General features: G+C 55.7%; 1 protein-coding gene across 1 annotated transcript in view; it reads left to right on the top strand.

The window, feature by feature from the left end:
* AIRE (autoimmune regulator) overlaps positions 1-9258 on the top strand; it is an 11028-nt gene extending 1770 nt beyond the window's left edge. The window contains exons 5-14 of the mRNA XM_051996871.1: positions 1136-1249; positions 1455-1588; positions 2023-2103; positions 2880-2995; positions 3914-4004; positions 4313-4498; positions 5150-5274; positions 6037-6133; positions 6981-7145; positions 7979-9258. Coding sequence (XP_051852831.1) covers positions 1136-1249; positions 1455-1588; positions 2023-2103; positions 2880-2995; positions 3914-4004; positions 4313-4498; positions 5150-5274; positions 6037-6133; positions 6981-7145; positions 7979-8059 — 1190 coding nt within the window. The 3' untranslated portion in view covers positions 8060-9258. The remainder of the gene's footprint in view (positions 1-1135; positions 1250-1454; positions 1589-2022; positions 2104-2879; positions 2996-3913; positions 4005-4312; positions 4499-5149; positions 5275-6036; positions 6134-6980; positions 7146-7978) is intronic.
* The last annotated feature ends 18 nt before the right edge of the window (positions 9259-9276 follow it).

Here is a 9276-nt window from a genome sequence, read left to right as displayed (position 1 = left end):
TTCAGAGATTCAGCGATAGTCACAGAGTCATGCAATCTATGTCAGGTTCCAAGGTCAGACAGTTTATATGAGGATGGGGGAGGAGGAAGTTACAGGGAGATTGAAGAGAGAGACAGAGACAGAGAGAGACAGACAGAGAGAGAGACAATGAGAGATAGAGAAAGAAAGAGAGAGACAGAAACAGAGAGAGAGAGAGGGAGAGGGAGAGAGACAGAGAGAGAGGGAGAGGGAGAAAGAGAAGGAGAGAGAGAGAGACAGAGAGACAGACAAAGAGAGAGACTGAGATTATGGGTAATTTAGAGGACAGCTATTTCAATTGATAACTGAGATACAGCCATGATGCAAAGGCCGGAGAAGGGAGAGAAGAGGTAGAAGGTGTAGACAGCTTTGTGGGGAGTCCAGGTGATGAAGAGCGAGGGGACAGAGGCTGGCAGTGAGCAGGCGGGGGTCCTGTTGGGCTTTTGGAGGAAGAGGGCGATGGGGCGAGTTTGTAGGCAGCAGCTGTGAAGGAGCCATAGAGGAGGGAAGGCTTCAGCTTAGAGAGTGGGAATCTTCAAAAAGAAAATTAGCAAAGTTTGGGGTTAAACCTGCTTGTGGAAAGGCTGGCCTGAGTGCAGGCCGCTAACTCCTCACAACAGGCGAACAAAGGAGAGGGGGAGGAGGATGTTGAGGTTGTGAGAGGGGGAAGAAAGGGGAGAAAGGGCAGGTCTTGGTGAATCTTTGGGGGTAGATATAAGGTGAATTTTCAGCTGAAAAGGTGACGGGAGGGAGTCCAGGGGAAGAAAAAGTTTAGAAAAGTGGCTGTGCTGAGTTATTAATGTGTAAAAGAATGGCCTCGCTGCAGGGAGAGCCTTATGGGAGAGAGCATGTAAAATACAATTGTTCTGGCTGGTTCTGCGATTTTCTGCAGCTTCATTCGGTAGTAGATACATTTGGAGAAGAGGTGGGTGGGGATGAACTGGTTCACGCAGGGATCCAGCTGGGGAGGAGTGCAGCCATTGCGGGACAAGAAATGAGGTTGGAGGGGACTGGAGGTTGCCGTGAGGATGGAGAACAGGAATATCATAGCGCAGAGGAGGGGGTGCAGGGCGGGGCAGCACAGACTGAAAAGTGTCTTCCTATCTCATCCCCACAGGAATCCGGAGCGTGTCTGCTTCGGTCCAGAGGGCTGTGGCCGTGGCCGCCAGCGAGCTCCCAGGCACCTGCGGGGCAGTGGAGGGGGTCCTTATTAAACAGGTGTTCGAGTCAGGTAGCTGATGCTGGGGGGCAGGGCCTAAAGAGCAGCTGAAGGGGCCAGACCCTCTGTAGCCCAGGAGGGGAAGGGGGCCCAGCTTTTTACATCAGACACGTGGCCCCGGGAGCTGCTCTGAGGACTGAGGGCTTTGCAGCATCTGCAGAGCTGGGGAGGGGCAGCCTCCAGTCCACCAGGACGGACCCCAGGGCCCCTTTTCCAGGAGGCTCCAAGAAATGCATCCAAGTTGGCGGAGAGTTTTACACACCAGGCAAGTTTGAGGAGCCCAGTGGGAAGAACAAAACAAGAAGCCCAAAGCCGCCAACACGAACCAAAGCGACCCAGGCTCCCCAAAACGTAAGGCCTGCAGGGAGGGAGGTTGAGGTCCCCTAAAGCAGGCGCTTATCTTCCTCTGGCCTGCACTGGGCACCCGACGGCAGCCCTGCTGCGAGGCTCCAGCCAGCAGAGAGACCCAGAGGTGCTGGTCAGGGGCTGGGAAGCCTTGGGGGCAGGCCCAGTGGTCGTCCCGCTGCAGGACTGCCCCCTTCCCTGACCCCCGGACCCCTGGCCGGAGACGGTGACTCTGGGGGCCTCCTCCCTCCGACGCTCCTCGCCTGGCTCTGGGCCCGAGGAGCGGCCTCTGACGCCTCGTTGGAAGCCCTTAGCTCATCTCCATTCCCTCTGCAGCGAGCCTCCTCCCAGAACTGCTGCAGAGGAGCTTTGCCCACAGCAGAGGGCACCGGCTCGGGCCCCTTCCCCTGAGTGAGGGCCCTCTGGTTTTCCGCCTCCAGGGCAGAGCAGAGCTGCAGCTGAGCCAACAGAGCGGTGGGCCTGCCAGGCCAGCCCAGCCCCCAGAGCTGCACCTCCACCAGGTAAAGACAGGCTTACTCCATCCCCCTTCCCTTCCTGCCCCTTCTCCCCCTCCTCTCCCAGCTCCAACCATCAGGCCACCAGCCCCAGCCTGAGGTGAAATGGGGGCAGTTCAGGTGTGAGGAATGGCCAGGTAGGAGCCACTAACAGAATTCAGACCCATCCTCCAGGAGACCCAGCCTTTAATTTGGATGGATGGCCATTTTTAAGTACCTGAGGGGCTGCATTGGAAAGAGGGAGCAGCTTTGTCCTCTTGCCCCCTAACTCCCTCCCAAGGCAGAGCCAGAGGCCTGGAGGGGATGGGGGTGGGGAGCTTTAGCCTGGATGTCAGAAAAGACCCTCCCACACTGAGAACTGGCTCAGAGTGATCAGAAGCAGGTGAGTGGCTCCTCCAAGTGGAGGCTGGGGGGTCACCCGGTGACCCCTTTTGGAAGGAGGTTCCTTCCCACTCTGACATTCTGTGACCTGTGGGGGGGCAGAGGGGATGCGTCATTAACACGATTGTGTGAGCAGCTCACTGTGCTTTGGGAAGACCCCGAAGGGACTGAGGCAAGCTGGTGGGCACAGGAGAGAAGAAAAGCAGGGACGTGGCTCACCGGGTGGGGGAGGAGGTGAGATGGACCCCTTAAACCATCTGAGCTAGCCTGGGCAGCCCTGAAACAGCCGCCTGCCATGGCCCGGTGGCCCCATCAGACTGGGGTCTCCGACTCAGACCTGTGATGAAGGAGGGAGAGTATGGAGCTGGCCCCACCCTGGCATTTTGGTCCCTCCACTTTAGAAAAATGATGATGAATGTGCTGTATGTAGAGATGGTGGGGAGCTGATCTGCTGTGATGGGTGTCCCCGGGCCTTCCACCTGGCCTGCCTGGAGCCGCCATTGACAGAAATCCCCAGGTAAGAGCCAAGGGATCCCAGGTAAGAGCCAAGGATCCTGGGTAAGAGCCGAGAGATCCTGGGTCAGAGCCAAGGGATCCCGGGTCAGAGCCAAGAGATCCCGGGTAAGAGCCAAGGGATCTCGGGTAAGAGCCAAGGGATCCCAGGTAAGAGCCAAGGGATCCTGGGTAAGAGCCTGGGCTCTGCTTACCAGGTCAGCCCACCTAAGGCCTCCATGCTCAGGGACTCAAGGTAAACCCCAGACTTCATACCCCTCATCCTACTGAGGAGGAAAATGGAGGGGGGTAAGATGTTCCCCCCAGCCACGGTCCTGTCCACTATTGGCGTGCAGGTGGGGTCCTGGGGCATCTGGGCAAGGCCATTTTATAATCCATCTCCCAACCAGAGGGCGGGAAGTTTAGCTGGACCATTGTCCATCTTGTCTAGAAAGTACAGGGAGTTCATCTAAGGAAACTAGGCTGGGAGGCAGAGGAAGAGCAAGCAATACAACAGACCCCCAGGTTGTGAAATGACAAGTGAGAGAGCTGGGGAGCTTGTCAGCTGCATCCAGAGCAGAACAGCATCCAGGACCAGGAGGAAGCCTGTGGGGAGCTCATCTAAAGATGGGCTGGGAGCAGGACCAGGGAAGAAACGTCCGGCTGGCTTTTGTTCTGGTTGGACCCCTCCGGGTCCCTGCTCATCCCAGTCTGGAGACATGAATAAGCTGGGAAAGGCTCGGAGGAGGCTTGCCAGGATAGGGAAAGTCTGCTAAGGAGGTTTCTTTTGGGAAAGGGTCCCAACCAGCCATCCCTGAGACTATAAATCTATGACAAAAAGTGGCACTTCTAGACTTCCTGAAGTCTTGGGGAGGAAGGGGCGCTGGGGGCACCCGTGAATGGGCTCTCCCCTTTCCCCTTCTCTGCGCCCCTCTGCCTCCAGCGGGATGTGGCGGTGTGGATGCTGCATAGTTGGGAAGGTGCACCAGGACGGGCGTCACGGAGACCAGAGAGACATCCCCTCACAGACTCCGGTACGGCCCCTCAAATGCGCAGGGATGCGAGTGCTGTTCTCCAACTGTGACCTTGTCCAAAATCCTCATTTTCTCTCCCAGAAGGGACGTAAGTCAAGAGTTGGGGGGGTTAGCGGACAATGAGTTTCCTCTCCAAGGAGCTCTTCAAACGCTTGGCGATGTTGTCCACAATCCTCCTTCTCTTTCCCATAAGGGACATAAAGTTGGTGGGTCAGCGGACGATCGGTTTGAGTCGCCCTTTTCTTCCACTGTGTCCAAAATTGGTCATTTCGCATTCAGAGCTGGACATTCTTGTTCTTTCCCAGCAGGCTCTCCTTGGGCTAAGGCCAGCTAGGACACAGGTGAAGAACCCAACCCAGGAGCCACCCCCGGGACTGGGGGCTACTTTCACCTTCAAACAGCCTCTCCCCCCTGCTTCTTCTCCGGCCCTGATGTCAGCCCTTCCTCTGACTTCCTGCCAGCCTCTGCAGAGCTCGGGGCCTGAGAGGCAGCAGGTGAGCCAGAGCTGCAAGGTCACAGGCTGCAGATTTCCAGGGCTTTTCCAGGACCATCCTAACTCTGGGCTTGGGCTGACCCCTTCAAGGGGGATTCTAGGCCCTTCTGCCCTTTCCTCCCCCTCAGGAGTTACCTCTAGACAGCAGTTTCAGGCCACAGAGCAGGGGCTGGGCAGGGGGTCACAGAGCAGCTTCCTGTTATACAGCCATCCCTTCCAGGAAGGCAGCCAGGCCTTTGGGACCGCAGACCCCTAAGGCTGGCGTGGGCCCCAATGGCCAGTTCATTCAGCCCACAGCTGCTCCCCTGTTACATCCTCCCCAAGGGGCTACTCAGACTCTGCTCACAGACCTACAGCAAGGGGGCAAATTGTTCCATTTGGAACGGCCTTTCTGGTTAGCAAGCCCTTGGCTGCAGGTCGTGTTGTGGGGTTATTATGGCTGCAGAGCTTCCCACCTGAGGGCCCCTTTGCCCCTAGGGGCCTCCCTCCCTGCTGGGCCACGATTCATTTCCAGGTGGCCCTTTTCTGGCAGACTCTCTCCTCAGTCCCCAGAACAGCTTTGGCTGTTGGGGGCCAGATGGGGAGAGGGGACGCATCGTATGGTCTGCTCACGTGTCCAAACTGCCCTCTTGGTGATGGGGTCTCTCTGTAGCAGCAGCTCTCAGCTGAAGAGCAGTGTGGGGTCTGCCAAGGAAGTAAGGACGTGCTTCATTGTGCCCAGTGCTCCGGGGCCTTCCACTGGCACTGCCATTTCCCAGCTGACTCCAACAGCACAGGGTGAGTGAGGTCTCGGGGCTGCCGGGCTAAGCAAGCCTGCTAGAATGAAGGGGTTCCACTGGGGCCCAGGGAGGGACCCCCGAGATCCCCGATTTCAGGGACCGTTGGGCACCTTTGGCACCCCTGCCCACCTGCTAAAAGGATGCTGAGATTTTGCCTTTAGAGATGCATTTCTTTGGGTGTCAGGCATTATGGGGCCTTCCCACCTTTGTGGGAGTTACTGAGTTTGGGTTAGAAGGGAAGAGATGGAGGAGTAACTTGGGAATTTATGGTCCAGAGGAAAGTCCAGGGCCAGGTGGGGAAGATGTCCTGGGCTTCCATCGAGGAATGGGCACCAAAATAGAGAATGCTCAAAAAACCATCAGAATTGCTCGCCTTCTCAAGGGGTGAGGGAGGGATAGGAGGGAGAGAGAGAATTGGGAGTCAATTTTTTTTAAATTTAAAAAAATTTAATGTAGTTAAGCAATATTTAATGATATAAACAAAACTACATTTTTAAAAGACATCAGAGTGGATGTAAGGTTATCTCTGACTATAGAAACAGGAGGTTCCTCTGGGACAAGCTCTTCAAACCTAGTTACCTTGAGCTTGGGAAGCCAAGCCTTTCCCCAGGAATGGAAACATTACTGTGGCAGAAACCCGAGCCTCTGCTCCGCTGCCCACAAGCCCAGCTCACCCCACCTTCCACCCAACCATTAGCAGCCTTGGCTTGTGCCAGAGAGCATCTCTAGCTACTCTCCCTGTCCTTTCCTCCCGATTCAGGGGGATTGTCAAGTGCAAACTCTGTTCCCAAGCCCCCGTCCTCCTTCCCGGAGAGGATGCTCTGAGCACCAGCATCTCAGCCCTGGAGCCCGTGAAGGTCAGTGGGGCCCTCAGCCCAAACTCATCCATCTACTGAGACTTCCTAAACCCTGCCTGAGCAATGGTTCCCACCCTGCAAAGTCTAGGAAATCCTTCCTTGTGGAGACGGGGCAATGCTGAGCTGTCCACTGTGTGAGCTGCCCGGAACCGTCCCAGGAACCAGAGGGAGCTTCGGGCACGTGGCTTCATAAGCCACTGTCCGTTGGAAATGAAGGGAAGCTGGGAGGCTTAGTACGGAGCTGACCGAAGGGGACCAAGCCCCATCTAGAATTCAAGTTAGTCTAGAAGATATTGGTGAATGCCTTAACTAAGTAAACTTTCCTATTGTTCAGGCATTTTTTCAGTTATGTCTGACTTTTCATGACCCTGTTGGGGATTTTCTTAGCAAAGAGGCTTTTTCCATCTCCTTCTCCAACTCATTTTACAGACAAAGAAACTGAGGCAAACAGGGTCAGTGACACGGCCAGGGTCACACAGAGTATATCTGAGGTCAGATTTGAACTCAGAAGATGAGTCTTCCTGACTCCAGGCTGATGCTGTATCCACTGCCCCTCCCAGAGGTTCTTAACTGACTAAAGTAACCTCATCTTCCTGCTGCGGGCTCTCCAAGCCGCCTCATCCACAGGGCTCCCCAGATGTTCAGAGGGAGCTCGTGACAAAGCCCCTTTGAGCCTGTGGGACCAGTCCCAAAGAAAGGTGGGAAAGACAGTTAGAAATGGTGGCTCCCTCCTCCTACGGCAGGAGGTGGGCACTGACCCATGATCCCGGAGAGGATACTGTGAGCTCCGGCATCTCGGCCCTGGAGCCCGTGAAGGTCAGCGGGGTCCTCAGCCCAAACCCATTGATCTACTGAGAGGCAGCCGTCCTCCCGGAGGGCAGGACAAGCCCTCGGACAGGCTGCTCGTGTAGCTTGGGCTGACGTTCACTTCTCTGCACCCCAGGTGAGCGGAGAGCCTTCTCGGACTGAGACCATCCTGAATAAAGATGAGCTGGACTCCCTTCTGGGAGAGGTAACTGCCCTGTGGAGCCTTAGCTTAGCCCCTAGCAAATTTTACCGGATGTGGCCCATCGCTCTAGCTGGCCCTTCCATCGCATTAGTCTGGAGCCGTGTCCCTTCCATCACTGCTGAGCATATTATAGCCCAGGACTCAGGACAGCTCCCTGGGGCACTCCACTGGAGATCTCCCTCGAGACTGGACTCGGATTTATTAAATAATAGTCTGTGGATCCAGTTCTTCTGCCCGGGCCACCATTTGGCCTCCCTCCTACCTCCCATCATCTTGAACTAATGTTCTTGGACCCAATGACCTGGGTATCCCTCTCAGCTCTGAACTGATGATCCCAGGGTCAACTGTGTCCACTGTGTGGGCTCCCCAGGTGATGATCCCAGGGTCAACATTATTTTTTTCAGGTGGGATAGGGTGAAAGTGGGCTGAAATTGAGGGATGGGTTGGAATGAGATGGAAGAAAAGGTGGTGTCCATGAAAATCCAGAATCATGGGATCCTACACCAGAGCTGGAAAGGGCCTTAGAATCCATCCCTCTCATTTACAAGGGAGGAACTGAGTAAGGTTCAGTGAGTTAGTGGGATTCACATTGCTATTAAGTATAGCCCCCATGATTTGTCCCTGACTCCAAGGGCTGCACTCTACCAAGCCCTGGCAGCTTCTCAGATAGAGAATCCCCCTCCACCGGGGCTGAGGAACCAACGCCTTATCCATTAGGCAGGCAGACTTTTCGGAGGGAGGCAGGTGAATGGCTACCTCATCCCCTATATATGCTATATCCCCTATAATGCTGGGTCCTTTGAACCCTCTGAGAGATTGGGGGGGCTGTCTTCCAGAACTCCTTTGATGGAATCCTGCAGTGGGCCTTCCAGAATATGTCCCGGCCCCTCTCTGAGGCCCAGAGCTTTTTCTCTTAACGCCCTATAAAAGCGGAGCCCAGCCACTTACGGAAGAATGTAAGCAGGCGGTGGTGCTGGACATCTCGGGCCGCCTGGGCTCTTCCCCACAACCGTCCCCGGCAGTCTGCAGCTTTCTTGTGCACGCCCTGAATGCGGGAGCAATGCCAGTGATTGGCCATGTGGTGCCAAGGGACAAAAGTACTCAGGACCACTCATTTCTGTGCTTTGGGGGAGGGGATGTGGGGTGGAGGGAAGGGGGATGGGGCCAGTGGAAGAAGCCAAGGTGGGAGCCAAGGAGAGAGCCCATCCTGGGTAAAAATCAATAAGGTGAATGAAATAAAGAATAAAATGAAATACAATGGGAGGCTTGAGGTATAGGGGGGAAGGGCGGGAGCACCCAAAGGCTTCAGAGACCACCAATGACTTTTGCACATGATCTCAGAGCACTCACTCATGGCTGGTTTGGTGGTGCTCCTGAGCAGGGCGTCAGGGGGTCGTAGGGCGTTTCACAGGACTATGTTACCCCCCTCTGAGGCAGTCTGCATCGCACAGACACAATTCTCACCGGTGGGACGGGGGCTGCTGAAAGGAACCGCTCTGAACCCCAGCTCTGTCACTCAGGACAAATAACTGAGCTCTCAGGGCCTCCCCTCTCCTTGGCAAAAAGAGGTCCCTGCCAGCTACAGCTCCCGTGACCGGAGGGGGGCGAGTCTCATCCAGAGCCCGGCAATCTCACAATCTCTCCCAGATGGGGGAAATAATCCAACAATAGCGGGTCCTGCCCAAGAATGAGCCTTTCTGGGCACACGGGTCGGGATCGGGCCCAAATCTAGGATTCTCTCCCCCGGTTTTGATGCATCCACACCAACGAGAAAATGTGAGGCCCAAAGCGGAGGCAGGGACAGGGCGGATTCAAAGGAAGGGGCTATTTGCGGGGCCCCAGAACGCGCGTTCTTGGGGGAGTCTGGGGCCTCCTTCCCCGGATGCAGCCTCCCCCGGGGAATGGGAGGATGCTCTCCCTTCGCCTTCCCCAGGATTCAGGAACCTCTGTCTCCGCGTCTACCCTGGAGAGAGAAATGACGCGCAGAGCTCTAGGATTTCCCCATCAGGACTCAGTTTGGTGCTTTCTAGGTCCGGTGGAAGGAGTCTGGGAAGATCACTCCTGCTTCCTGTTACTCCTTTTCAGTTCAGATGGGCACCTGTTGTGCATCCGTCACCGAACAAACTGAAGGAAG

The sequence above is a fragment of the Antechinus flavipes genome, chromosome 4 (assembly GCF_016432865.1).
Source record: "Antechinus flavipes isolate AdamAnt ecotype Samford, QLD, Australia chromosome 4, AdamAnt_v2, whole genome shotgun sequence".
In the NCBI taxonomy this organism is placed as follows: domain Eukaryota; kingdom Metazoa; phylum Chordata; class Mammalia; order Dasyuromorphia; family Dasyuridae; genus Antechinus; species Antechinus flavipes.
This window is presented reverse-complemented; position numbering and strand designations above follow the sequence as displayed.